General features: G+C 53.8%; 9 protein-coding genes across 9 annotated transcripts; 3 read left to right on the forward strand and 6 right to left on the reverse strand.

Annotated features, from left to right (window-relative positions):
- Positions 1-114: 114 nt before the first annotated feature.
- QC762_118630 (uncharacterized protein) lies at positions 115-1,852 on the reverse strand. Its single transcript, XM_062886300.1, has 3 exons — positions 1,205-1,852; positions 500-1,153; positions 115-438 (listed from the first exon to the last, which is right to left on the reverse strand). The coding sequence occupies exons 1-3, from the start codon at positions 1,686-1,688 to the stop codon at positions 335-337; spliced, it is 1,242 nt and encodes a 413-aa protein (XP_062749372.1). The 5' UTR covers positions 1,689-1,852; the 3' UTR covers positions 115-334.
- Positions 1,853-1,904: 52 nt separating this feature from the next.
- RPE1 (RIBULOSE-phosphate 3-epimerase) lies at positions 1,905-3,160 on the forward strand. The gene is made up of 3 exons (XM_062886301.1): positions 1,905-2,252; positions 2,313-2,688; positions 2,742-3,160. The coding sequence occupies exons 1-3, from the start codon at positions 2,137-2,139 to the stop codon at positions 3,006-3,008; spliced, it is 759 nt and encodes a 252-aa protein (XP_062749373.1). The 5' UTR covers positions 1,905-2,136; the 3' UTR covers positions 3,009-3,160.
- On the reverse strand, positions 3,122-5,071 carry QC762_118650 (uncharacterized protein). The gene is made up of 5 exons (XM_062886302.1): positions 5,007-5,071; positions 4,589-4,826; positions 4,441-4,529; positions 3,452-4,366; positions 3,122-3,399 (listed from the first exon to the last, which is right to left on the reverse strand). Exons 2-5 carry the CDS (start codon positions 4,708-4,710, stop codon positions 3,305-3,307), a joined length of 1,221 nt encoding a protein of 406 aa, XP_062749374.1. The 5' UTR covers positions 4,711-4,826; positions 5,007-5,071; the 3' UTR covers positions 3,122-3,304.
- Positions 5,072-5,643: 572 nt separating this feature from the next.
- Positions 5,644-7,767, forward strand: NUA3 (putative component of NuA3 histone acetyltransferase complex; the record flags this gene model as incomplete). The annotated part of the gene is made up of 2 exons (XM_062886303.1): positions 5,644-5,713; positions 5,798-7,767. 2 exons carry the CDS (start codon positions 5,644-5,646, stop codon positions 7,765-7,767), a joined length of 2,040 nt encoding a protein of 679 aa, XP_062749375.1.
- A 1,173-nt stretch (positions 7,768-8,940) lies between these two features.
- Positions 8,941-10,635, forward strand: QC762_118670 (uncharacterized protein). The gene is made up of 4 exons (XM_062886304.1): positions 8,941-9,496; positions 9,629-9,657; positions 9,716-9,859; positions 9,919-10,635. Exons 1-4 carry the CDS (start codon positions 9,283-9,285, stop codon positions 10,360-10,362), a joined length of 831 nt encoding a protein of 276 aa, XP_062749376.1. The 5' UTR covers positions 8,941-9,282; the 3' UTR covers positions 10,363-10,635.
- A 466-nt stretch (positions 10,636-11,101) lies between these two features.
- On the reverse strand, positions 11,102-13,376 carry QC762_118680 (uncharacterized protein). The gene is made up of 2 exons (XM_062886305.1): positions 12,572-13,376; positions 11,102-12,514 (listed from the first exon to the last, which is right to left on the reverse strand). Exons 1-2 carry the CDS (start codon positions 12,803-12,805, stop codon positions 11,465-11,467), a joined length of 1,284 nt encoding a protein of 427 aa, XP_062749377.1. The 5' UTR covers positions 12,806-13,376; the 3' UTR covers positions 11,102-11,464.
- A 28-nt stretch (positions 13,377-13,404) lies between these two features.
- QC762_118690 (uncharacterized protein) lies at positions 13,405-14,214 on the reverse strand (the record flags this gene model as incomplete). The annotated part of the gene is made up of 1 exon (XM_062886306.1): positions 13,405-14,214. One exon carries the CDS (start codon positions 14,212-14,214, stop codon positions 13,405-13,407), a length of 810 nt encoding a protein of 269 aa, XP_062749378.1.
- Positions 14,215-14,589: 375 nt separating this feature from the next.
- Positions 14,590-17,236, reverse strand: PPN1 (Endopolyphosphatase; the record flags this gene model as incomplete). The annotated part of the gene is made up of 2 exons (XM_062886307.1): positions 14,590-16,979; positions 17,077-17,236. 2 exons carry the CDS (start codon positions 17,234-17,236, stop codon positions 14,965-14,967), a joined length of 2,175 nt encoding a protein of 724 aa, XP_062749379.1. The 3' UTR covers positions 14,590-14,964.
- Positions 17,237-20,063: 2,827 nt separating this feature from the next.
- QC762_118710 (uncharacterized protein) lies at positions 20,064-25,879 on the reverse strand (the record flags this gene model as incomplete). The annotated part of the gene is made up of 5 exons (XM_062886308.1): positions 24,172-25,879; positions 23,979-24,074; positions 23,261-23,910; positions 23,083-23,206; positions 20,064-23,017 (listed from the first exon to the last, which is right to left on the reverse strand). Exons 1-5 carry the CDS (start codon positions 24,494-24,496, stop codon positions 20,064-20,066), a joined length of 4,149 nt encoding a protein of 1,382 aa, XP_062749380.1. The 5' UTR covers positions 24,497-25,879.
- Between the last annotated feature and the right edge of the window lie 1,603 nt (positions 25,880-27,482).

Genomic DNA, 27,482 nt, shown 5'->3' on the forward strand with positions numbered 1-27,482 from the left:
ATTGGGAATCAAGTTGCGGTGCCCCGGCGCCAGGCAGCCAGCGAGCTGCAGGGGGAACCTGACGATCCACAAGGTCTGTGCTCCTACGTACAGATAGGACAGCCCTAACCCTTCGCTTTGTCACCGCAGCCACGATAGCTAACATGAAGAGACATGAATTGGACCGAGTATGAAATTATATGCCTGCTACAACCTCCTCGATAATATTGCAGTTTTTATGCCAAAAAGAACCCCCAAAATATAACATGTAAGCTCAGCTGAAACGACCGTTTTGATGCCAACTCACAGATCAACTTCCGCACCCATATCTCAACCTCCCCTCTCCCTCAACCCTTCAAAACCACCCCTCAAAATCATCACTAAACCTCACAGCAGCAGCCAAATACCTCTCATGAACATCCCCCCAAGTCCTCGCCGCTTCCCTCATCGCCCGGATGGCTATCATCCCCGTCTCGGTCAGCAATCTCATCTCACACTTCATCATCAGGAAGGAACTCACCCTTGACATAATGCGCATCAGTAGCCCACTCCCCCGTCAAAGCCTTATGCTCAACATACTTCCACCCCTTCCCCTTCAGCTCCCCCTCCCCAGGCACATAATCCACGTCAATCTTCGGCCTCAAGACAGCAATATACGCCGCCAAGGCCAACAACCACCACTGTCTCACAATGCTGACATGGAATTTCGCCGGGATGAACGGCAAGAGAACTCTCACGGCGTGGCTGGTGGTTAGAACGTGCACCAGAAAGAAGTTGTAAGAGTGTGTTCCCGGGGCAACGGTTGCTACTAAAAGTTGGACAGCGGCTTCTTGTGAGAGCTGGAATTGTTCTGCTGGGGAGCAGGCAGAGGAGGTGATGTCCCAGGCATTCCAGTACTCCAGTACCAAGGCTTCGGATTCTTTGCTGTGGAAGAGGGCTTCGATGTTGGAGAAGGCGGGGGTTTTGAAGAGATTGTCGAAGCGGGTGTCGTTGGAGAGCTTGTTCAGGAGCTTCAAGGGAGTGGATGAGGTGGTTGGTTTGACGGTGTAGGTTGGGTCGTCGAGGTATCTGTGAAGATAGTTGTATTGTGTAGAGGCAAGACCGAGGGCCTCTGTGGCGATCTCGCGACTGTCGAACTCGTAGGCGTAGCCAAGGTGGATGAGGGGGTGACCGACTGATGGTGGTTAGTAAGATGAGTCAAAACGAGTGGGTAGGCATGACATACGACCGCCAACAAGACCATTGACGAGGGGCTCATCTCCGGAGAACATGTACTCCTCCACTACACCCTTCCACTTATACGCGTGCTTCATCGCCAAGGCATCCTCGAAAAAGTCTACAAAAGCTCTTTGGTATCTTTTGTCTCCGAGGAAATCACGCCAGTCTTCCTCGCCCATCTCTGCAGGGGAATCTTTCCACGGCTCGAGGGTTTTGGCTTCCACTTCGAATATGTGATACAAGTGTTGTGATTCGGCGCCGAGCAGATATGATGAGCACAGAATGTGCGCCATGTGGTTGTCGAATTCGAGATTGTGGTACAGAATGGAGTGATTGACATGGTTGGCCTTCAGAAGATGCTTCAACGTGCGTGGCCTCTTGTCCGGGTCTGCTTCCACATTGTGAACCTGGACGGGAGGAAGATCGATGGTAGTGGGCGCCTCTCTCACCAGTCGGTTGACTAGCGGGATGTATGAGAGGAAGGATGCCATTTTGGCCCGTCTCTTTTACACTCTGGTGAAGCGATTACTTTGGTTATGTCGAGATGAATAAAATCTCATGAGCGGGGAAGCTGTCTTGTGCTTTTCTTTGAACGACATCAACCTCAAAGGCACACACACACTCACCCAGCTTGAATCTCCGAGCGTCACCGCAATTGTTGGGGAGACGCTACAAAAAATGGAGTGATGTCAACCCGCGATCAAGCCCAGAGCTTCTCGCCAAGCCCACCTTTCAAGGGTCTCCCCACTGTTTGTATCCGCCAGCCTGCGTCATTCTGCCCCGCCCCCGCGTAGAACATTTGGTTGGGGCTCAGCAAGGCTCTGGCACACCGAAGGACATCATCCGATCTTGCCCAGGATCCCTATCCCAGAGGTTTGGCGATAGCTTCATAGAGTAAACAGAAGGCCACTCTTCACTAATACTAAATAATCAGACACAATGGCCCCCAAAGCTATCATTGCCCCTTCCATTCTCTCGGCAGACTTTGCCGATCTCGGCGCGGCATGCTCGAGGACTATCAAACAAGGTGCCGACTGGCTCCATGTTGATATCATGTAAGTCAAGTCACTATTGCACCTCGCACTCGTTCATATCACTAACACTTCCCCCCTCAGGGACGGCCACTTCGTCCCCAACCTCACCTTCGGCCCCCCAGTTGTCGTCAAGATCCGCTCCCATGTTGAGAAGCCCGCCGAGTCCTTTGGCAAGGGCACCTTTGACTGCCACATGATGATCGCTGAACCCAAGAAGTGGGTCAAGGAGTTCAAGAACGCCGGGTGCGATCTATACTGCTTCCACTACGAGGCCGCCATCAACTCGTCTGCTGCTGAGAGTCCCGAGGGCAAGTCGGACGAGAAGACGAGCCCGAGGGAGCTGATCCGGTACATTCATGACCAGGGCATGCTGGCCGGTATTGCTATCAAGCCGGCTACTCCCGCTAATGTGCTGTTTGATTTGATTGAGAGCGAAGATCCTAAGGAGAAGCCTGATGTGAGTTGATATCCCGACAGTTACTGGCAAGGTTGTTACTGATTCGAGAATAGATGGTTTTGGTTATGACTGTCGAGCCTGGGTTTGGTGGTCAACAGTTCATGGCTTCTGAGCTGCCCAAGGTGGAGGAGTTGCGGAAGCGGTACCCGGACTTGAACATTGAGGTTGATGGTGGGCTGGGACCTGGCACGATCGACCAGGCTGCGGACGCGGGTGCCAATGTTATTGTTGCTGGCAGTGCGGTGTTCGGTGCGAAGGATCCCTCCGAGGTGATTTTTCTGCTCAGGGAGGCCGTCGAGAAGAGGAGTGGCAAGTTATAGAGGTGTAGCACGGTGTGAGATAGGTGACTCGAAATGCAGATGCCGCTGCTCTTGACAACTGTTCTATTTAAGAGCAAGACTTACACCAGTAGCCATCAAGGAACGGAGATAGGGGTGTTTGGCGCAGTGGTCAACCGCGGCGTGTGGTTTATTGGACCTTTGCTCGCAAAGGTTCACGGCAAAATATGGATCGTGCTCGCCTGCTCGGCTTGATCAGAGTCCAGGGCTTCGAATCCTACTTTTTGCGTTCTTTTGTTATTATTTTTTTTTGTTTGGCCATTGTGTCGCCTCAGCCCCTAGATCTTCCAATCACTTTTCCTCGCACCATTACCGCTTCCCTCAAATCCCAGCACCTTTAGAAGAACGGTATAGAACAACCGTATCTCCTCCACTACTTACAGTCAGCTTCAACTCGTTCAAACCCCATCAACGCAATAACTTACCAGTGTTATAATGCGCCAAACTCACCCTCACAACCCCGTCATCCCCCAACCCAAGCACCTCCTTAGCCAGCCTCACAGAGTAATAAGTCCCCCAGCTCAACTTAACCCTCCCATTTGTCTCCCGCTCAATATCCTCCACAAAATCCTTCGACTTCCACCCCCTCACCCTAAAACTCACCGTTGGCACCCTCACCTTAGCATCACCACACCACTCCCCGTAAATCGTTATCTTTCCATCCAACCCCGCCAACAAACCCAGCAAAACCGACTGCAACCTCTCCTCCTGGTCTACAACCCCCTCCCATCTCGGCGTCAGATACTCCACCACAGCCGGAATCCCATAAATCAACTCCTGACACCACCCCCCCGCCAGCCCAATCTTGTCATCCAAACTCTCAGCAGGGTTGAAGAAATGCCCCATGGACTGGAGCTGTGCCCTAGCGCAGGGACCGGCGTACAGCTGTGAGATTCGAGGTCCGAAAAGCTTGTACCAGCTGAAGACGTAAAAGTCGACCCCGAGATCTTTGACGTCGATTTGGCGGTGGGGTGCGTGGGCTACGCCGTCAACGCACAGAAGGGTCTGGGGGTTTAGGAGGCGGATTTGGGCGGAGAGGGATTTGATGTCGTGGATGGTGCCGAGGATGTTGGTTGTGTGGGTTAAACAAATGAGGCGGGTTTTGGGGGAGATGGGAGGGTTGGTGAGGTCGAGTTTGGGGTTGACGCAACCCGGTTGATCTTCAGGTGGGAGTTGGGGGTGCCACCAGCGGATTTTGAGATTTTGACGTGCTGCTAAGGCGAGCCAAGGGGCGATGTTGGACTCGTGGTCGAGGGGGCAGAGGAGGATCTCATCTTCGGGTGAGAAGGAGAGGGCGTGAGAGAGGTTGTGAAGGAGTTGGGTTGCGGAGGAGCCGAAGACTAGGGGTGGTTGTGTAAGAGAGGAATGCGGTTTTATGTGAGGGTGAAATAGAGCAACTTTAGGGTCTACGAACCTATTTCATCTGGGGAGGCGTTGATAAAGTCTGCTGCGGCTTTATAACCGTCGTTGACGAGGTTTGGAGTTATGAGGTAGTCCCGCACACTGGGACACGCATCAGCTTCGGCAGGGCACTGGTGGCATGGAGACCGGTTTAATCATACCGATCAGCTACTGATCCCAATACCTGGCTTCCAGCTGCAGTATTAAAGAATACATAATCTCCTGACAATGCGGGGAAGCTTGCCCTCACGCTGTCAATATCTTCAGGTGTAAATGGCGGCATCTGAGGTAGACTTGTTTTCAGACTCTCTGTTTGGGGGCCACCGAGTGTCCAAGGGCACTCCTCGGTCCGCACTTGGGAAGAAACAAAAACAAGAATAAATCCAAGACACTAACTACCTTACGTTGAAGTCATGTTTGACTTTAGTCAACGGCTCGGGATGTCGGGCACCATCATCTCCAAGTGGATAACAAAGAGAGGGCTCTATTGGTCGATTCAATGTCGACACCCAGCTCCCTACCTGCAACTATCATCCTCATTTATATCAAGTGCCAATGGAGCCTTTCAAAGCCCGATCTAAGGATCGAGACTGAAAGCTGCATAAGAGACGCATAAATAGGATCAAGGCGATCCCACCCGAAAGAGATCACCGGCGGCTCCATGCAGACCTCTCTGTGTCTTGTTGGTTGCCATCCTGACGGGGAAGCAGCCATCTCCAGACAGGCGCCGAGGCTTAACAACTGCGGCGAATTCTGATGCTCAAAAGGCCCAACCGGAGGAAAGATGCTGTTAAAGAGAAGCGCCTAGATCGAGTAAGGGATGGGGGGGAGGGGGGCATATGGCATTATCATATAACCTGCGCGGTACCAAAGCCTGCTCAGCCTCTCGAAGCAGCGCTACCCACCGCTATGAGCTTGCAACTGGACAAGCGCTTCGGGCATCATGCAAGACCTGCGCATGGCCTCGCAGCTTTCTTGGGTCAATCATGGCCTACAGCAGCGTTTGACCCCACAGCGAGCCAATCGATCGCATGTTTCAGGGTCGGCCCATGTTCGTTTCCCCAAGGTGGGGCATAAAAAGTTTTGGACCCGCACATGTTCTTCATGGGATATTTTATCTTTTGATATCAGGCCATCCCCGGAGCCCTTCTTTTTTTCTGCCCCATTTTCCACCGAAAACCAACCCCAGATCCTGTGCAACAGACCCAATTGCACCATGAAGATGAAGAGAAAGGCCGATTCTCCAGCTGATGGCGGGAAAGCCATCAAGAAGCGGACCAAGAACAGTAATAAGCCTGCTGCTGCCTCTCAACCCGCCCACCGATAGCTCCGGCGATACGATAGACGCTGACACTACTCCTCCATCATAGCTCTCAGCGATGAGGATGCCAAAGCCCGCTTTCGCAAGGGGCTGTTTGACAAGAAGGTCCTCGAAAAGTACACCTCAGAGTATGCGACATCGACACCGTATAAACACAGCGTAATCCACGAGCTCGCCGACGATTCCCTCCTGCGCAAGGTTCGCGAAGAAATCAAGGCCAACGTTCACTTCACCCCCAAAGAGACCGACATCTACAAGATCCACCAAAGTGGTGACCTTGCCAACCTCGACGGACTCGAGGACAAGGCATTGGCCAAGCTCCCCTCCCTTCTCGCCCTCCGCGATGCGCTCTACTCCCAGACCTTCCGCGAATATGTTTCGCACATCACCGGCTGCGGCCCCCTGAGTGGGCGCAAGACCGATATGGCCATCAATGTCTACACACCCGGCTGCTACCTCCTGTGCCACGACGATGTTATCGGTTCTCGAAAAGTCAGCTACATTCTGTATCTTACCGACCCAGACACACCATGGCAGCCCGAGTGGGGCGGAGCTCTTCGCCTCTTCCCCGTCGTCGACCGAGAGGGCAAGGACGGCGAGGTTGCCAAGACACCCCTGCCAGACTTTGTCAAGTCTATCCCACCAGCCTGGAACCAGCTCTCTTTCTTTGCCGTGCAGCCCGGCGAGTCCTTCCACGATGTCGAGGAGGTCTACCATGCTGCCAGCCCGGAGGAGCTCGAGAAGAATGCTGGGCGCATCCGCATGGCCATCAGCGGGTGGTTCCACATTCCCCAGGTTGGAGAGGACGGGTGGGTGGAGGGTGCCGAGAGAGAAGCGGCTCACAAGAGCGGACTGATGCAACTGCAGGGTAACCCAGACCAGCACGACCAGCCGCAGGCGAAACCCATAAGGGTTGAGAAGAGCAAACTCGAGGAGGATGACTTCCCTCTGGATGAGTCTGATCTGGAGTTCCTTTTGAAGTACATCGCGCCGACCTACCTCACACCAGACACCATCGAGCGCGTCGCCGAACACTTTGAGGAGGAGTTCAGCATCACCTTGCCAGACATTCTGCATCCCAGATTCGCCGAGAATCTTCGCAAACATGTGGAGGACCAGGAGAAGAAGCCACTACCGGAAAGCAGTGATGAGATCGAGAAGGGCGCCTGGAAGGTTGCGCGCCCACCTCACAAGCACAGATATCTCTACCTCCAGCCTGGAGAGGAGAAGACCGAGGAGTCGCCCCTCAAGGAGCTGCTCGAGGTTCTTTTGCCATCCAGACAATTCCGCCTGTGGCTGCAGATGGCCACGCGCTCTACGGTTGAAAGCGTCGATTTACTGGCCAGGCGCTTCCGCCATGGTCAAGACTACACACTCGCGACCGGCCATGAGGGCAAGCCTAGACTCGAAGTCAATATTGGCCTGACGCCCACCACTGGCTGGGGCGATGTTGAGGACGACGAGGATGAGGAAGAAGAAGAAGAGGAGGAGGAGGAGGAGTCCTCTGAAGAGGAGCAGCCCAAGAAGAAAGGCAAGAACGGCGTGGCGAACGGCAAAGGAAAGGAGAAGGCCAACGGCAAGTCTGCTAACGGCAGCGATGCCAAGAGCAAGGGCAAGGACAAGGGCAAGGCTGTTGAAAAGGAGCCCGAGCCTGAGGAAGAGCTCGAAGTTGGTGGCCACGAGGTTTACATGGCTGGCGATGACGACAGCAACGAGGATGCTGCCATCTACAAGACCAGCGATGAGGACGACAACATTCTCTTCTTCCAGGCTGCCTCCTGGAACAAGATGAGCATTGTGCTGCGCGATAGCGGGACTCTCCGCTTCGTAAAGTACGTCTCCCAGAGCGCCAAGGGCGACCGATGGGATGTTAGTGCGATGTTTGAGATTGAGGAACAAGACGAAGAGCCCTCCTCGGAAGAGGAAGGGAATGGCGAGGCTTCGGGTGTTGGTGTTGTGGATGATTCCGAGGAGGAATTCAAGGGGTTCTCTCCCAGTGAGGACAGTGATTCCGACTAATGATGGAAGTTGTCAGGAACTGAGGTCGATACAACAAGGTTGCGTGAGGAAGCTGAGAGAGGGAAAAGCACATTAGCTAGAGGAAGAAGATGACCAAGGCCACACTGGTTCAACCAGACTGGTGGAACCCTAACCCTTGGCAAGGGAATTCATGACAGAAGTATGCTACGAATTAAAGATATGATTTGGACATCTATAGTGTTGTTCGATCTGGGACTCGGCCGAGTATTCTTGGCTGACGATTTGAGCAATGTCACTTCAGAGACTACATCCGCTCATGTGCTGATGAGAGTGTTAATTGATGATTTAGCCGGTAGGCTGAGCAACTGCACACTCTGCTCTCCGGCAAGCTCGGCGCTGCGATCAGTGATCTACGGGTGTGTGTGTGCCTTGCGTCACCGACCTGTAACAAGTAGGTGAGATCTTGTGTGAGGAAGGTTGTACGATCTTGGTGGGGACTTGTCATCTTATGTACATCGAGGGGTCGCATAGTGGGCTGCTATTGTTGTTGATCAGGACGCAAAGGGTCTCTGACCCTGACTTTGAGAGTTTCTGTAAGAGAGGCTGGGAAGAGTAGGAAGGAATGCATCTCCAACGTGGCGTTGCCTGCATGAAACCAAATAAGGATTTGTCTTGGGGCTGACAGGCGGTTTTTGGGGCTGTTTGTTGTACATTCATTCAGCTTGCTCGGCAGAAGGAAGCGCGGAGATGTCTGGATAGCTTCAGCAGCCGTGCTTCCACAACGTCATGTTCGGATTTATTTTGCTTTGACCCCCGAAAGGTGGTGTAGGCGATGATACCGGGCCAAGTCGCATTCTCGTCCATCCCTTGGTGTGAGTTCAGAGCCGGGCAGCCGGGCACTCCATGCTCCGACTTCCCAGCCCTTATTCCTTCTTTGCGGGGTCGGGATGGGGACCGAAAAGGAACGGCTTTCCACAACCCCACTAAGCGGCCTGCACCGCCCGCTGGTACAGATCTTACAGCATGTTTTATTCAGGGCTGTAAGACATTCAGGGAACAACCAGAGCGTGTGTCTTGGAGCACGAGAGGATGCCCCCGTGCCGTGTTTCTTCCGTCCGAATATGTGTGTGTGCCTTTGCTGACGAGAGAGGGGCACCAAGGCCCAGACCATGGGGTGAGGAGGGGACTGAATACAATTTGCTGCGTGTGTGATCTGCTGCTTGCTTGCTCTGTTATACCGCTGGATTTCCCCAGTTCCCGAACCGCTGCAAGTACCTTTTTAGCCCCATCGTCTGACCACTCTCGAACCAATCCTGTTGGGACGGGCCTTCTTGTTCAAATCTTGGCCCTGCCTTTGCCATTCTGAATTTAAACACCGATACCCCGGCCATCACAGACCGTTCCTGTTCAAGCTTCGAATTCTTGGTTTTGTCTCCTTTTTGCGCGCGACTGGTTTCTCTGCCTCTTCGAATTGTTTGAAAGCATATTTTTGAAGAAGCCGGTCAATTTCTGGAGTTCGGTTGTCGAGCTCGGTTCATACGTAATATCTTCAGCATGCCAATCCGCAACCCCTTTGCGCGCCGTCCCGGTGTCATCGTCACCGCTCATGATGAAAACTCACGGCCGGGGTCGGCGGCCGGGAGTGTGAAGGAAAGTGTGCTGTCGCCGGGTTTTGAAAGGGTAGATACTGTTGGGTCAAAGGCATCGTCGGCGTTCAGCATTCGCAGCAGCAGGAGGAGCCAGGATACAGGGGAATACAAGATGAGCGGTACGGTTCCCTCGAAGTCTCTTGAATGAGCGGCCCCTTCCCCCACATAACTGAGCGGGAGGCTCGGGATCATCACCGTCGTGGCCACACAGCTTCAAGCACCGAAAACTGACTCCGCGCCTGTTCATACAGTGGTCGATGATAGTGGAATTTACCTTCCTGTAAGCTGCCGCCTCCTCTCTTTCACATATCCTTCCCAGTACTGACGCGACCCCCTAGCCATCTCCCACTGAAAAGGAAGCTACCTGGCCACGCCGGTACCTCTCCCGAACCTCCAGCGACAGAAGCAGCCGGGATGGCTCGGGTGACATTGAGCACTTCCCTATCTCGAGGGAATCATTCGATTCTTACCGCCGCTCCTTTGTACGCCTTTCTCTCCCAAACCCCCCCCCCTTCTTGGCCCAACCGCTAACACACAATAGGACATCTCCGCCAGAAGCTACATCACCGACCCTGCGCCACGCCAATCCCTCGATTCCTCCGCCCGCTTCCCCCGCATGATGCACACGCGCTCATCGCTCCTGAGCCGGGAACCACCTACCCCGGAAGAGGGTTTTGAGGATGTTGGGCTAGGTGGTGAATCCAAGACCACAACGCAGCACCAGCACCAGCAACAAGCCGAACAGACACAGACTTCAGCGTTGCCGAAGAAAAAGGGGCTCTTTGCGAGATTTGGATCTGAGCACACCCATGAGACGACCGATGCAGCGCATACTGCGAATAGCAACGCGACGTCATCATGGAGTTTCCTGCCTGGGGCGTCGAGAAAGAGGGCGCAGAGCGGGCAGGGAGCGGAGTTGGGGGCCATGCCTTTCCCTGTTGATAGGTCGGGGGCGAATGGGGGTGCGGTTGAGGTTGATGCTTAAAGGACGTGCATGATATAGAGGGGCATCATTCTGACCAGAGGAGTCATGGCGATAGACGGGCAGCCGTCTGTGTTAAATGGGAGGGGGGGGGGGCATATTGCTTGGAAAACAGACATATCACCAACATCTTTGTGTGGTGGTCGTTTTTTTGCTGATGAAAAGGCGTTATGGGGTCCTGGGTTTGGGATGGAATGATGAAGTGGGAGGTACACATATACTACTGTAATAATTCATGGTAATGAGGGTAACGAATATAGAGGTCGATTCAAGACAACAACCTCAGGCACGATGCTCTACTCACATCAACAGGGATGTTTCTGACTTCTTTGCAAAAACTCCCCCACCCCCTCACGCTGTTTCTGGTTTCTGGAATTGTCACTTGTTCCGGTGTCAAATGCTCTCTCTGTCTGCAGGCTGTCAGCATGCGACCGCCTGATCAGCACAGCCTCGCCAAGGTCTTTTTGACAGCTTCTTCGGTTACAGCAATCAGGTCGGGATGGTCAAAGACCGCTGTCGTCGAGCGTTCTGTTTTGATTCCAGCTCCTCGTCTCGACCTGTGGATTGATGGCTAAGCATCTCCTCATCTCACGCTAAAACATTTCCCCAAAACGAAGCTCCAATCGTGTTTGTTCATTCTTCAAGAAAACTGCATCGTGCTCCCAATGACTGCCTGACCACTTTGACCGGACATCTCGCCCGTTTGCACAAAAATCATACTCACGGCAAGATGACGGACAACACCAGGCTTCTTCTTTGCAAACGTCTTTACAAAAGTTAAGCAGTCAGCAGGCTTCAGGACTGGATACTTCCATTCAGACGAAGAGGTTTGCCTGATCCATCCTCTTGGTACTGCAACTTCATCTCACCTGAGGCAGACAGAAATATCACAACCAGCCTTATGTAGGTCATCTATGCAGTGTAGCCGCTTACTTTCAGCTGAACATCCCCTTCTTTCACGCTGCAATATAAAAAAAAATATAAAAATAAAAAAAAGAATCATGCCCGAGCCGTTACGTGCCATGCTGGGCCAAGAAATTAGCAACCAAAGACATCTTGGTTCCATCTACCTATATCCCTCTTCTTTTATACACCCCCATCCCCTCTAAAACCCCTCCTCCTTCAACCTCTCCAGCCCCTGCACCAAGTCATCCCTCAAATCCTCCCACCCCTCCACACCGATGCTAACTCTCAACAACCTCCTATCCACCTTGGGATCCGTCATCGCCCTCCACTCAATCAAACTCTCCACTCCACCCAGACTCGTGGCATGGTGGAACAACTGCAGCTTGCTAGGCAACCTCTTCGCCTTCTCCTCGCTCTCCAACCACAAGCTAAACACCGGCCCAAACCCATTGGGCATCTGCTTCCTCAGCCACGAGTTCTCATCCTTTGCCTCCGGCTGCTGAGAAGCGTGCTGAATCTTGAAGACAGACTGCGCAATGATGTTGCTGTTGTCGCCGGCCGCCTTCTTCTCGGCAAGGAAGTCAACCAGTTTCTGGGCGCTCTCGCTCTGGCGCTTGACTCTCAGTTCCAAAGTGCGGACACTACGGACGCCAAGCCAGCCTTCAAGAGAGCCCATCACACCTCCAAGGTGGAGGCGCTCCTCCCTGAGCTCTGGGAGCCACTTCTCGGCTCTGTCTGGGCGGATGGCGAGGACACCGGCAAGCATGTCGGAGTGGCCGCCGAAATACTTGGTGGCAGAGTGCATGACGATATCGACGTTGTACTTGAAGGGCTCCATCAGAGGGGGGGGGGCAAAGGTGGCGTCAACGGTGAGATAGCACCCCTTTTCGTCGGCCATCTTGCGGTAGTAAGCCAGGTCGCGAGCCTCGCCCGTGGGGTTAAGGGGTGTCTCGACGTGAATAACATCGCCCTTTTCGAGTTTGGCAAGGTCGGCATCGTCCTCCAGTTCAAGCTGCTCGAGGCCGTTGAGCTTCTTCATGATGTGGAGAATGCCATGGCAGCCGTGATAACCACCGCCGATAGCCACACGTTTGGGGTTGAGGAAGACAATCATGGCGTGGAAGGCGGCGAGACCGGATGCATAACTGAGTGACGGGGCTCCGAGGAGCGAGGTGAGGATGGCCTCGAAGCGGGTGGTGTTTGGTGCACTGTCTCGGGAGTACACGTGAGAGTCATAAGGGGCATTGGGCTGAACATTGTGTTAGTGGCAGTGAACATGGGGTGTGATATGGTGTGAAGCACTCACGTTGAGATTGTCCCATGGTCTCAACTGTTCGGGGTCCCGGTTATATCGGAAAGTGGTAGAAACGTGCATGGGGGGAGCCACGGCCTGGTGATTGTTGATATAGTCATCGGCATGGACCGAGCGAGAAGCCATAGACAGCTCCCTGCCAAAGGCGACAGCGAGCGAGTTGGGGCCCTCAACGACGGCCTTGACCGCAGACCCAGCGGGGCGAACAGGAAGCTCATCAGACGCCATTTTGGTAGATTAGTGAGTTGTATGTGACGACAAGGACAGAAACCGGTCGGTGTAAGTGAGGTGGTGTTGAGCGGCTCATATAAACGTTCGATATCGGCGCGGGGCGGCTGGGCGGCTCCATATGGTGGAATTCGTCATTCCAAGGGCGTCTCAACTGCTGCTAGCGGCGGCCTTTGCATCAACAACGCTTCTAGAAGCAGCTGCCCCTCCCCACTCGCCACTTTCACAGGGACTTCCCGGATGGCACATCGGAGCTGCTTCACCGGCCGATACCGACCTCTACCGCGCGGCCCCGTTACTTTATGCATCGTGGTGAGAATCGTCAGTGCCTCTGGTCGAGAAAAACAGTGACCTCGTGAACATGTCCGATTGCTTCCAATGTTGAGATCTTGCTCTGGGCGCTGGCTTCACGAGTGTCATGCCATGTGTCGTGCTTGCATCGTCGGATAACGCCGGTCGAGTTGGGGCAAAGGCAAGCCTCTGTATCAATGCCGATTATATGATCTTCCTCCAAGCCCTCCTCGACCACAAAAAATCCCACATGTAGATTGCATCTCACGCCACAGTCAAATCGCACTGGATTAGTTATCCCCCCCATCTCACCCCGTCACCTCCCCCAGCAACCCCGTCACCGTCCTAGCCTCCCATCCCTTCCTCCCCATCTCAGGCAACACCCTGTCCAACATCGGCCTCGTCCAACTCCTCCTATCATGACAAATAATCACCCCTCCCGGATCCAACATCCCCAAGATATGCCTCCCATTCACCCCCGCCCACCCAATCTGCGCATCATGAGGATAAATACTCCCCAACACCAACCTGTACCCCAACCGGTTCACCACCCCCCTAATCCTATCGCTAAAAAACCCGCTCCCCGGCCTATAATACCTCTCCCTCCCCTCCCTCGGCGGCTCTTTCCCCTCGTCCCTATAAGCCCTATCAATCATCCCCTGCACCTCCCTCATCTCCCTCTCCAGCTCCTCCGTCGACAACCCCCTCGCAGGCTCATCATGCATCCCGTGATTCCCCAGCTCATGCCCCTGCCTCACAATCTCCCTCAGGATCCCCTCCCGCCCAGGAACCTGCGACCCAATCACAAAAAACGTCGCGTGCGCCCCGCTGGCAGAGAGCGCGGAGAGAATCCCCCTCGTGTGATCAGACGGCGCGTCGTCAATAGTAAGCGCCACAATCTTCTTGTCGGGGGGCAGCCAGATCCGGAAGAGGACGTCGGTCCAGCGGTGGGAGAAGTAGCGGATTAGCGACGAGGGCGGGTAGTACACCACGTACAGCGGCAAAATCACCACCCCTACTAGGAGCAGCAGCAAAAAGAGGAGGTACATTCGTCGTCGGCGGGCGTGGCGGCGGGCAAAGCTGGTGGGGAGACGGAGGAGTCGGCGAAGAGGGAGCATTGCGCTGCTGTTGCTGTTGCTGCTGCTGCTGCTGCTGCTGCTGCTACTACTACTACTCCTACTACTGCTGCGGCTTTGCTGTGTTTAAGGTGGGAAACAGGAAGAGACAAGATTAGGGTATCATGTTTCAATGGCCTAGAAGCAAAAGACAAAACGAACGACAGGAAAAGTCTTCAGAGCTTACTCCAAGACAGCTGAGCATCAAACGGAGAAGGGGAAATGAATTGGCGATAAAGATAAAGACAGACAAGAAACGCGTGTGTTGCTGCAAAGTTACAGCAGCGTGACGTGCCTGGGTTTAATTGGTGTGGCGCAAGCTTCCTTCAGCTGAGAATATGTGGCTGAGAGTGTGGCACTCACCCCCTTTTTCTCTCTCTTTTAGCAAGCCGCAATAAAGTCTTATAGATAAATGTTTTGATTTTTGTATTACCTATTTCCTACATGTTCTAGCTCCATTGAGCCTCTTGAATTCACCACGTAAATCCCAGCAGAAGAATCTATCCACTCCATGCCAACATGATGCCGTGAGACTCCAACGCTTCTTGCACCTCTTCTCTTGCCCCCTTTTCCGTCGTCAATGCAACGCTGTCCAGGTATAGTATAAACCATAAAAATAAAAATAAAAAACCTCCCTTGAAAACATAACGCCATAGATGCATGCAAATACCCGCCCCAGGAACCAGCAGATAACCACACAGATCGCCCCAGCTGAGCAATCCCTCGTATCACTCCTGCTTGGTGGAAACCAAATCATGAGTACCTCTTCAGCTCACTCTTATCCAACGTCCCAACAAACGCATGACTCAAAAAATGCAGCCAGGTCTTGTTCTTCTTCCCCTTCTTCTTCTTCTTCTTCTTCTTGTCCCCTTTCTTGCCCTTCTTTTTCTTGTCTCCCTTCTTCTTGTCCCCCTTCTTTGCCTCAGCCTCCATCTCTTCATCATCAGAGTCACTGTCCGACTCAAAATCGGACTCATCACAGTCATGCTCTTCCTCAGCATCTCCCACCTCTTCATCGCCAGCCATCTCAACCAGACTCTTGCCCTTGGCCTTCTGCCCAATCCTATACGCCAACTCCACAAAGCTGTTCACCGTCAAATCTCCCAGCTTGTAGATCTTGTCGTTAAAAGTGCTGTACTCGACTTCAAAGGCAAATTCTCTCGGGTCCGGTTTCGGTGTCAGCGGCTTCTTCCCTCCGTTCTTCCCCTTTCGCCACTTCATAAGCCACGATTTCGAGGATTGGAGCAGGGAGAAAAGGCTGTTGGTTGTTGTCGGCTCGACGCTGTTCAAATCGGTAAGGTTGAGGTTGTTGATGTGCGTTAGGTTAGCAAAGTACTGTGTGTACCCTGTCAAGCTCAGAGGCTGCTGAGAATACGCAGGTCCGGGAGGGCTCGTCTTCGCTGGTGGAGGAGGAATGACGAGGTTGGGATCGTGAGGCTTCTTGTCCTTCTTTGGGCGTTTGCCGCCCTTCTTCTTTTTCTTCTTGTCGGTTTCGACATTTTCGAAGGAATCGTTCAGACCGTCTATCGGCGACAAGCTTCGCAGGTCGAGGTGCTTCTGAGGTGCGCTCGGGGCACTGGCAGGGTGCGACGAGTTCTTCGCGCCATTGCCAGGCATGTCGCGCCAAAGAGGTGTGTTCTCAAGGCCAGAGATGTTGTATTCCACCACGCGTAACGTGGGGAAATACGTTGGTACGATGCTGGGGCTGACCAGCGACAACACATATCGCTCCCCCCAAGGATCCCTGCGCTTTGGCTTTCTGGTTCTGCCCTTCTTTCCATCCTGATTCACTTCGTTCGACTTGCCCGGCACAGTTGGGGGTGTCAACTTGGACCAGTCATCGCGGAGTTCCATCAGATAATCGGTGCCACCCTGAATCGTAAGCTCATCGTCCAAGTACTCGCGAACGCCGAATTCGGGTGATAGACCGTTCAAGAAGGCGATGTCGACGTCGTGGGTGTCGTGGATAAGGAAGTGATCGATGTTCATGTGCCCATACATCCCGCTGATAACCACATCCCTATACTGGTGCAGCCAGAGCGTGTACTTTTGCCAGCAAGTCTCATCCCAAAGCTTTTTGCTGTCCGTCCTCGCTGGCGGGACATGGCCCATCAAGATAACCTTCATTCCCCTCTCCCTCATAAACTCCAACTGCACTCTCAACCACTCCAGCTGCTTAAACCCTGGCTCAGATGGGTTCTCACATCCATCCACACCCGCATTCCGGTCGAAAAAGTACAGCGTATTCAAGCTGAACACCGCCAACCGGTTCGGAATAACCTCCACGTGGAACCAGCCTCCAAACTCAAAGCTATGCCTCTGCGCCTCTGGGATAAAATGCCTCCAAATGTGCGTATATGTCTGCAACCACTTATTCGGCCCCGGCAGCAAAATGTTATGCGGCAAGATATCGTTATTCCCGAACGTCGGCACAACCGGTATGCTCATCCCATGTCCCGTCTCCTCGTTCCTGAGCATCTCGGCAAACTTGTCCGCAATCCAGGTGTTGGTCCCGAGCACCTGGTCCTGCGTGCGGGGCAAATCATCATCGCGATCGTGACGCGCCGTGTCGCCCGTCCACACGACAAAATCAATCTTGTCTTTTAAGTTCGCCTCAATCCAGTCAAACGTCGCATTCACCAGCGAGTACGGCGAATCGCAATCGGTCGTCTCGGCACCGTACGGCCCTGCTGGCCCTTCGCCCTTGTGGCATCCGTCGTCTTCGTCTGTGGATGAGTGTACTTTGTAGAATTCATCGGGATGGATGTCTGCGTGTGAATTTCCATAATGTCAATTTCAGTTCCTCAGAAATGACAGGCCTGCCGCGAAGATACGATAGCAATGGTGATGGAGGGGATAGCTCACCTGTGATATGCAGGAACCTGCCGTGCAGCCCTTTTCGCGGGGCAGAACTCGACAGTATGTGCTGCTCTGCCGCCGGCGCAGTTGGACCTGAACCCGAGAGCCTGGCAATGACGCCATGGTACAGCAGTCCCAGGCACAGAATGCGCTGGAGAGCCATCATTTGGTTGACGGCTGAAAAAAACGAAATAGTAACAGGGAAAAGATAATAATAATAATAATAACAATTCAGGAGTATCCCTTCCGTGGGTTGGGGGGTGGTGTTTTTCGCGCTGGGGCGCCTTTCTTTAGATATAGATTGTCATACCAGGCATGGATGGGAATCGAGAAAGAGGAGCGGGTCGGTAGGGTGGTGGAAAAGAAATCTAGATGGCCGTCGAATGTTTTTGGCGTCAAAGGGAGGAGGAGGAGCCCACTGTAAAGTGGTTCTCAAGCCTGTTTTAGCTTTTCAGACCCTCAGCTGGGCGGGCAAGGCGAGAAAGTGTGGTGGCCAACAAACGGTCGCGGTCTGGGCCAGTGTCAGAGCATGACGCTTCTTCCGGGCTCTTGTCATGTGTGGATGGAGTCTTGGCTCCTTTTTTGCGAGAACCCTTTGGGTCGTCAAGTCAGTCGATCACAAGATGCCCAGCCTGTGACACTGAACGGGGATGTGGTGGGAGACGTGGGATGTCTTCATTTTTAATACCCCAGAAGCAAACCTAAAAGATTCTTAATAATTATTCTTTTTACGTATCACCACAATAAAATCAACCGCTATGCGTTGATTACCTGCTGTACCGCCCATCTGAACTGCGTCTTTTTCGCTTCCGATCACCATCCACAGCAAAGCAAGTTTCTGCCTTTTCCGTCTCTTGAGCACCTTGACGGTTCAGATACCGAGTATACATATTCAGCCACGCGGGACCCCCCCCTTTGAAGACTTTACACCCTCACAGCCAATATCCTTCAAGCTTCCTCCCCACGTGTGTAACAGAGCACAACTACATATTGTAGAAACCAGACATGTGCCTCGCTCTGTGGCTGTCGACCTCTCTACCGTCCCATCATCTGTCTTTTTGACACCATTCATGATGTGGTGATCTCTTCTGCCTAGTATACCCCCACAGGTCATCACCACAGGCCCCCGCGGCATAACCCGCATCACCATCGACGTCACAAACCTCGCTTCTCCATTCCGCCAGCACCCTTTGCCGGCCGTGGTATCAACCCCCACGAACACTTAACTTCATCAAAGATCAGCGGGGCATCTCCCTTCTTGGCCCAAGCCCAAAAAAAAGGATCAAAGGGTTCGCAGCTGGACTTGCTGGTCTGGTGGGGTGGAAGGAGGGGTCGTCGACCACCCCACGGACCTACTCAAGAAACATCTTGGTAAATGATCTGAAAACATTTCAGCCAGAAACGTTGACCAGCGGTTACTCTTCCATGACAGCCTATCCTGTGATCCCCAACCCATCCGTCACAGCCAAAGAAAAAAAAAAAAAGGCGGGGGAAATCGGAATCGCCATCCCCCAAACCCATCTCTCATTATCCTGCCCACCAAGAACAGTGCGGGGTGTTCGATAGTGGGACGTTAGCACACTGTCCAGCAAAGTGGGACCTCCTCCCATTAAAACCACCAATTTTTTTCGCGTCTTTGCGCGTTTCTCTTTTTCTCCTTCTTTCATACATCAAATGCAGCCAGCGCCGCGTCTATAGACTTCTTCTCCTCCATGTCTGCCAGAATGCTCATTGCTAGCTTGCTAGAAAAAAAAATATTAGATTGCCGTACGTTTGAGGGAGGTTGGAGCTTTCAAGAGCAATGAATACTTCCTATGGTTTAATCGGCCACATTTTTTTTTTATTTTTTTTTTTATTTTTTTTTAAGAATCTTTCCCCAACCCTCTGATAGCTTGAGGGTTTGGGGGGCCACTTCCGACATGGAATCATAACCGGCCCCGTTAGAGAGTGGGTATACCTACCTTACTGGTGATGATCAGCAGCTGGAAAACTTGTGTAGCCTTGCGTGGTGCAGCTGGTCGTGGGTTGCGGTGTGGGTGGGTTGTGGAGGGGGGCGGAATGACCCGACCAACTCGGCCACCTGCCTGGTGATGATTTACACTTCTTCCCGGAGGATCACGTTAAAACATCTCGACCTGACCTGAGCCTGATATCACGACCTGTTGATGACCCAGCACCGGAATGCCCGATCTCGTGTGTATCACCACAAACGTGGTATAAGGTAAGGTGTCGTGTGTTCGCTTTTCTGGTGTCTGCCTCGATCGATGGTTCACCCTATTGTTCTGCCCCGAGTGTAGTTTCACAGCATGGAGGTTCGTTCCGGTTTCGCCCTGTCGGTTACAGCTTGTGTACAGTCTCGCTGTCAGGAGGTGTGGTGTGCACAGCATTGAGGGGAATTCCCCTCAAGGTGGTTGGTGGTGGATGCTGTTGTTGTGGATTTGCCATGGTTGCGATGGCATCACAGCACAGATGTGCAGAGTCCTACCAGGTGATAGAGAGAGTCCCCATGCCGTGACCCCTCGGTTGCCAATCATTGTATGGTGCTTGATATACATTCGAGAAGGCAGCTGATGGCGATTTCACAAGAACGGGCCTTCTGGCCCCATGTGGTCCCAACATACACATCAACTACGCCCTCTGGAAAGAGATGTTTGTTTGAAGAAAAGGATAATCCAAAGAAGATAAATATAACCATCTCAGCTGACCACACAGCTCAGAGAAACAACCCCTCATATATATATATTATATTACACATAAATATATATCCCATGAAAGACCTCTCCTTCCCCCTTCCAAATTTATGAATGACAGTAGAATAAAAGATATAAATCCGTCATCATTATAAAATCTCACTTTCCCCGTTGAAACATAAAAAGTAGATATCTCCATCCCTCTCATTCTAGCCAAGTCATGGACTCATCTCCCATATCTTTTTAGACCAGAATCACCAAAGAAAAATTGAAATAAATGGATGTAATAGGAGCCGGCAAGATTTAGTCCGTATCCATCGCATCCGGCGGGACCGGCGATCCAAGGGTCACCTCCGGCCGACGCAAGGCTTGGTATGGTTTAACTTCGAGTGACAACTCGGGGGGCTCTGACTTCTGCTGTTGTGGCTGGCCAGCCCCAACGCCGTTCGTTTCTTCCACCACGTCCATCGCGTCCTCCTTCGATGGCCGGGGCGGCACGGCGACTTGGATCTCGGAAGCAATCTCTGATTCGTGATCGGCGTGTGAGTTGGGCAGTTGCCCAGATGGCTCGGTTTTGGAGGTCTGGATCGACGAAGGAGCTGGAGAAGCCTGTGCCGATGAAACCCGAGTGCTGGGCTCCTGCTGGTACAGTTGGGTGCGTTCTTCGCGGGTGGTCTGAACAACAGATGCCCTGTCGCTGTATTCGGAGCCTCTTCGGGAGTCTTCATCCATGTCGACATCCAGTTGAACATGTGAATCGTGCTCAAGCTCCTTGCCCTTCTCCGTTGCCGTCGTCGGCGTCCGGGCAACAGAATCTTTCCTCTCACTGGCGTTCCCACCCCCGCCGCTCGTCGTCTTTGGCGTAGAAGGAACGATGACGTTCAACACACAGTCATCCAAATGCTCATAAAACTCCTGGGCTGTAGCGAACTGGCTCTGGCAAATGCTGCACTTTGCCCCGGCAGCACCGGCTCGCGCGGACCCAGATGTCAAAATGAGCTTCCTGCTGTTCGGTGGTGTCTGCTCGACGTTGTGCACGGCTGTCAAGTGACGCTTGAAGACATCCGCCCGGTTGAAGGCCTTCTCGTAGGATGTCCCGGCACCAGGACAAAATGGGCAGATCATGGTGCCTTTGTAGTGTGTGAGGGCATGTCTGTTCTTGTCGTATTTTCGCGCGAACCCCTTGATATGATACTCGCAGGTCTCGATTGGGCACTTTTCAGGACGTTCCTCCATGTGGGTCAGCATATGAGCTGCCAAGTCCTTGAAAACACGACCGCATTCTGGATGGGGGCAGCGGTTGCGGACGGAGGAGGATGCCGAGGTAGGTGTGAGCTGTGACTCGTCGTTGCTCTTGAGGACCGGGGTCGGTGTCATGTAGGCACCCGGTGAGCTTTGTATGATCATAGGTGGTGGGCCAACTGGACCCCCTACTGAGCCGAGAGAGCCGAGGGTCCCAGCATGAGCCATCGGGCCGAACGAAGGGGCCAGCAGCGGCTGAGAGGGTACCGGGAGACCGTGTGGATGTGGATGTCCCATGTGTGCCGGCGGTGGTGGAGGAGGCGCAGGGGCTAGGCGTGGTGCTTCTAGAACCGGTGGTGAGCGGCGCCGAGGTGGGGAGATAAAGTCATGGGTGTTCTTGTAATCATGCCCCTCGTCTTCTCCACTAGACGCATCGTCCTGATCCTGTACGTCAATCGACTGCCGTACTTCCCGCATCCAGTCTTTCAAGATATTCATCGGTGGCCAATCCCCGCTCGCTTTACCACCACGATGAGGATTGAAGTGAGCTCGTCTCAGATGTGCTGCTGCGTTGTAGTAGGCGCCGTAGCGTTTTTGGGTCACGCAGGCCTTGCATTTCGAGAGAGGTATCACGGGCTGGGGTGAATTAGGTGGGCCCTGAGGCTCTGTGCAAACCCATCTCTTGACCAGAGCAGCATGTTTGGCATCGTTGTGTCTTCTCAGTTCGTGTTCGCCACGGAAACCCTCAGGGTACTCGTTACATTTCGTGCAGTATACTCTCCGCAAAGGCGGCCTTTGGTATGATGGTCGAAGCCTCGGTGCCGCGATGGGCGAGGTCAGCCCACGACCAGCCTGTCTGGGGAACGTTGGGCTTTCGGCAACGGTGTGGCGCCTACCCATATCCATAGACTGTGGTGATGTGAGCAATCGGTCCGGCTCTCCTTTGAAAACATAAATATCCCTGTCGGCTTGTCCGGGGACGTTGGAGCCCCACGGGTGGGCAAGAGGTCTCATATCTGGCAGCGGCTTCCGCGGCTCTTCCGCAGGCTTGGCGATTGGGGGTAGGACGAAGGATCCTTGTCTTTGTGATGACCGCTGCTTCAAAAACCCATGGTAAACATTGCCCTCAATCTCTCCGCTCCCGAGAAACAGCAAGAAGTCTTTCGTACTTGTCAAACCACGCTCCGCCCAAGAGTTCCTTCCTAGGAACGCCCCAACTGAAGCGAGTAGCTCGCGGTCTTCGTTGTTCAGCTCTGATTCGTGGCCATCTAGTAACATGGTGGTAGAGGCTGCGAAGATGCAAACCAGAGCTTTGTAAACTGCGTGCATGGCCGATGTGGCAGGCTCTGTGGGCGAGTTAACGCGTGCTTGTGCGGCCCTGTCCACAAGCAACGTTCTGACGATGCTAAAGATGCAGAGTGAAAAGAAGCTTGCGAGCCAAGTCTTTGGGTCCAGCGTGTTGGATCTCATCATCTGAGTATCGAGAGAGTGCAGGAACTGCGTCATGCAATTGTAAAGCAACTGGAAACGTCCGTAGAGATCGGCATCGTCGAATATGACGTGGGTGCTCGAGCTGCTTGGCTCGCCGTGGATAGCTGGGTCGGGCAGCTGAAGGTCATAAAATAGCGCTTCTCGAAGCAGTAGTTTGGCCCGATACAAGACTGGATATGTCACCGCCTCTGACTCCCTGCTTGCCGAGAGAACGCCGCTCATTTTGAGAAGTTGCCAAAAGTTGTAGGTGCCACTCATATTCCAGCTTGCTGCCAATACGGTCAGGACCGGTGGAGGGCGGTCCACGGGCTCTTTGCCGAATGATGCCAGCGTTGGGTTGGATGGAGGTAAGCTGGCTAGATCTTCTGTCCACCAAAAGCCATCATCAAAGTCCAGATCATCCTTGACCATCCTCGCGATTTCTGGTGCAATGACGAATGATCGTTCGAGAAATTCGTTCATGTTTCGGCGAATTGCAAGTGGGGAGGTCATGGGAGTCTGCGTGTGTCGAGGGGAAACGGCGGCTGAAGACAAGTGTTAGCTTCACAGCCGCTTGACAAGATAAATCAGCAAAGAAGAAGAGCCATACTGGGAAGCATAGTCTCCGTAAAATTGGCGAGCGGTCCTCGATGACAGCCCAAAGCTTTCCAAAAATCATTATCTGACGGGGCTGTTGGTTCAGGACAAAGTCCGCATGGATCATTGGAGTCACACTAAGACGGTCAGCGAACAAAGTACGAATCCTCAGTCGGCAGTAGCGCACTCACCCCCTTTTTCAAGACTTTACATCGAAGACATGGCCCGACCTCGCGGAGCAGCCGCAGCTCACCAATTGATTCCAACCGCGATTGCCCCACACGACTGCGCTTCAACGGTGGCAGCAAGGGATCGACCTCGGAATCGACTGACCCACGAGGGCCTGCCGGATGTTCGGGTACAAACGAATAGCTCCTTAGCGATTCGCGGTGGTCTTTTGCCGGAGGTTGACTGTTTGTTGCTATTGGCGCAAGCTGAATGTTGGGGCCTGGACGAGGTAGATACAAAGGAGATGGCTGCTTGCTGTAATCGGTGCTGTAAGTTCGGTTGGTCTTCTCGGGGAAGACAAGCGGTGGTGTGCCGCTGACTGAGAGACCCGAGTCTCTTTTTTGGAGAGAGACATGCTCTCTCGAGTGTTGATCTCGGTCATCGTGAAGAGGATATCCGTAGATGTAGTGCATACACCTCTCATCCCAACACTTGTAGGAGTGGTGAGTCCGAAAAGCTAGAGGTACGCTATCCCTCAACCTCATGGCAGACACAACTGGGTCGAAGCGGGCAACGTTCCTGTCCAGCCATGCAGCATACCCTTCCGGCGCTTGATCCCGAAAATAATGATACTTGAGGGTGTCAAGAAACCTAGGGTCCTGAAGGTCCACGCCTACCAGATAAAAAGTTCAAGTCAGCCCTCCGAGTAGGCAGAGCAATGGAGCCAGAGACGTGACTTACCATGTTCGAGACAGGCTGCCTCGATGCATTCGCAGTTATACTGCAATGTCCGGGCCTCTTCTATTTCGGACAGGAGAGGGATTTTGTTGGATAGTTCTGACGAAAGGTTGGTATTAGACGAGATAAGACTTGGAGCAACTTGACAACCCTGGGAGAAAAGAAGCCACGGTGGACGGGGATGAGGGTGGCTCACGGTTCTCGTCGGCATACGCGCGCAGTACACGATGCTTGTGCCGCAGCATTTCAAGCTCGACCTTGATATTGGGGCCATATTTCTGAGGAAGCAGGACAGCTAGTTTGGCCTGAATTTCGGCCTGCTGATCCAGCAGGTGCTTGATGGTGGGATCCAACGACGGATCATACTGAGGCGCTGGATGAAGAGAGTGATGGGGGGCACCTCCAGCTCCAACAGGTGCGGCCAGGACAGACGACGGCGGTGGTGGTACTGAGAGCGAGTTGCGCTCGGGCCGAGACGAAGATGCCGGCAGCGGCAGCGGCGCGATATGGTCGGCGGCCATAGCGTCGGGCCCCCTCGGCGGCGGCGTCGGGGAAGGCTAGGGGTTGGACACGGGCGCAGCCACGGCACGGCAGTTGATGCCGAAGCGAGGCTCTCTGCTCTGTGCTCTTTCACAAACTGTGCTTAGGTTGTTCACACTAAACACCGAGCCGGAGGCCGGAAAATGCTCTCGGCGACCGTGTCGCGGAGGCGGAGGCGGTGGTGACGGCACCAGCAGCAGCGGGTGTTTATTCATCCACAGACGAGCTCCGATCAAGGCTCTTGGTGCGTCAATGACAAAGGTTCTGGCGGGCCGGTTTGCGCAACATGGTAGGACGGTTGTGGCGGCGATTCAACGGCGCTGAGATGCATCACAAGGCCATAGTGCGCGCGGGCACGGTGGAAGGGTGAAATTAGCTCAGGGCAGGGCAGGGCAGGGCGAGGTGAAGCTGTGACTCTGTGAGAGAGAGGCAGGGCCTGGCAGCCTGATGGGTGATAGGTATCCGGAGAACTGGAAGACAGACGGGCTCGGGCTCGGACTCGGAGCTGTCAATGTCTGTCAAACGGAACCCAGGTAGAAGCTGTCAAGGACAGCCCAACGACCGAGTCGTTTTTTTGGCGATGGACACGCGCTGCTCCTCACTTGGGGTATTATTAAACCATAGTCAAAGGGTCAATTGGGGAAGTGGGGCGCAACATGGTCAAGTTGTTTTCCCTGTCGTCCAGGGACCTCTGTTTCTGCTACAGAAGGGCGAGGCGGCAGATTAGATAGCTTCCTTTTTCTAGCTGCCCTTTCTAGTCGCCGGTGCTAGCCAAGCCTTCCCCTAGAATCTCTCTCTCTGTCTCTCTCTCTCTCTCTCTCTCTCTCTCTCTCTCTCCCTCTCTCTCTCCTTCCTCTGATTCCTTTATCAACTGCACCTCTTGCTGCACCTGCTGCCCTTTGTGTAGCCCATCCCGTCTCCAGCTCACCCACACTTACAACTGTCCAAGCATAACGCACGATTTCGTCTCGCAGCCCGCCCTCTCCGCACGAGGGGAACTCTTGAGACTGGACGCCTCAAAGCCCCGCCAGGGTAAGCTAGGGCTTGAGCTCTCGGTGCTTTTCCGGGGTTGGAATAGCCTGGATGCGATGCAGAGCCGGGGTCCAGAAGACCGTTGGAACATGAGCTGACCTGTGTGACGGAATTTCCAGTTCACCTCCTTCTTGTCTTCCAGGTTCTCGTTTCTTTTCTTAGGCCTCCCCCCCGCGCGCCGTTGCATTTATCTCCATCCTACCGGCGAATCCCAGGCTGGATGGACGGACTATCAGATCAGACCTGCTTGAGACACCCGTCATCACTGGCAACAGACAAGACGGTGTATGCAAGGCTCTCTCTCTCGAGTGAGGGTCTCGAAGCGATGTCGCGGCACGTCTGGCTGGTCCGGCGGGAGGAGAGCAAGAGGAGGTAGGTCGGGTACTCTATATGTCACGCACTCCGCGCCGCGGTACATGGCATGTAATCCCATGTAGGGGTGTATGTGCTAACCAATCTAGAAGCCGAACGGCATCCTGTGGCCGCGATGCAGGTGGTATCTTTTGCCGACATGAGAATACCACCTCGATGCCCGCCCGTCCACTTGCTGCTCTCAGGAAGGAAGACGGTGGTGTCGCCCGCAGCTGGCCCGTCAGCGGATTCGATTGTCTCGTTCGTCCCTCGCAAGGCTTGCATGCCAGCCCCTTCGTGCAGATTGGGGTTGCTACGATGACAGTCATATCGCGCGATAGCAACTGCCAGCACCTACTCCGCATCTCCAGGCAATAGTCTCCCAGCATACAGGCAACGTTAAGTCAACCTTCTTTCGTCCAAGCCACGGTTCCCCAGTTTCTTGACTCAGGTTGACATTGGGCAATGTATCTTGGCCAGTGCTTATTGCGCCATCATGTTGCTTGCATCATGGGAATCCTGGTGCCGGCCCCCAGGCCCGCATTTCTCCCCTCAGCAACGTCCGCTCTGCTGCTTGTTTTCGCTCCGAGAGCCGCAGCGCCTGGTCTTTGGGCTCCACGTTTTTCAACGGCGTGACATCGGGTGGGTGCTGCGAGGGGAGAGTCGCCTGGCGTTTGCAGCTCTTGCAGCGCTGAGAGGTCTGTCCCACGAACCGGCTGTCACCAACGCTTTTCTTTTCCTGCAACCCAGGTCCACTTTATTTCTTGAAGAATCAGGGTGTTCGACCCTCGCTTCCAGATTCAATCCCGTTCGTCAACCTTGACGTCGTCGCCGGCAACACCCGGTTCTCCAGCATGTCATCCTGCCAAACTGTGCCAGGTACGGGCCGATGGCAGGTAACTGACGAAGAGTGAGGCGGGTGGGGTAAGGACCTAGTCCGTATCGCCGTGTCTCTCTTTCGTTGGAGTGACTGGACAATGGATGGTCCGGTCAATTTATGTGATGGGAAACTTGCAGCGTGCTTGAGCAGTGTAACGCATGGCACCGGCAGCGGCACCGTCAGTGCAGAGCATGGCTCACGAGTGGAATGGGAAGAGACAGTCGAGACATCACCTCCTATCGAGGCTTGCGCAGCATTGATCGGAGCTTCACCGTCCCTCTACCTGCTACTGGCAGACCGGACAGCCGACAAAGAGGCGGCTGCTCCGATGTTCCGAGTTGGGAAGGACCCCCTAGAAGTCACTAGATTGTGTGCGTTGGTTGCAGCAGCACATGGGCCCTCCTCGATGAGAGGCTCGCCGAATCGCTGCTATCTACCACCCTCCACCACAAACCAAGGAGTTGAAGCCCTTATCATTCAATGGGGCAAGCCCCCCGCCTCAATGCTCTAGCCGCCCGCTCATGGCCGCTCATACCCCCTTGCTCTTATTGCCCAGCCACAAACCAGTCGTCACCAGTTGTGCTTCTGTGGCACAAGCTTTCCCCTCACCCCTCTTTCCCCTCCTCAGTCAGGCCTCCCAAGCTTCCAGTGCACAGCCTGTCCGATTTGGGGATAGAACCATCCGCCTGTCTTTCAGCTTTCCC

The sequence above is a fragment of the Podospora pseudocomata genome (genome assembly GCF_035222375.1).
Source record: "Podospora pseudocomata strain CBS 415.72m chromosome 1 map unlocalized CBS415.72m_1, whole genome shotgun sequence".
Taxonomy (NCBI): Eukaryota; Fungi; Ascomycota; class Sordariomycetes; order Sordariales; family Podosporaceae; genus Podospora; species Podospora pseudocomata.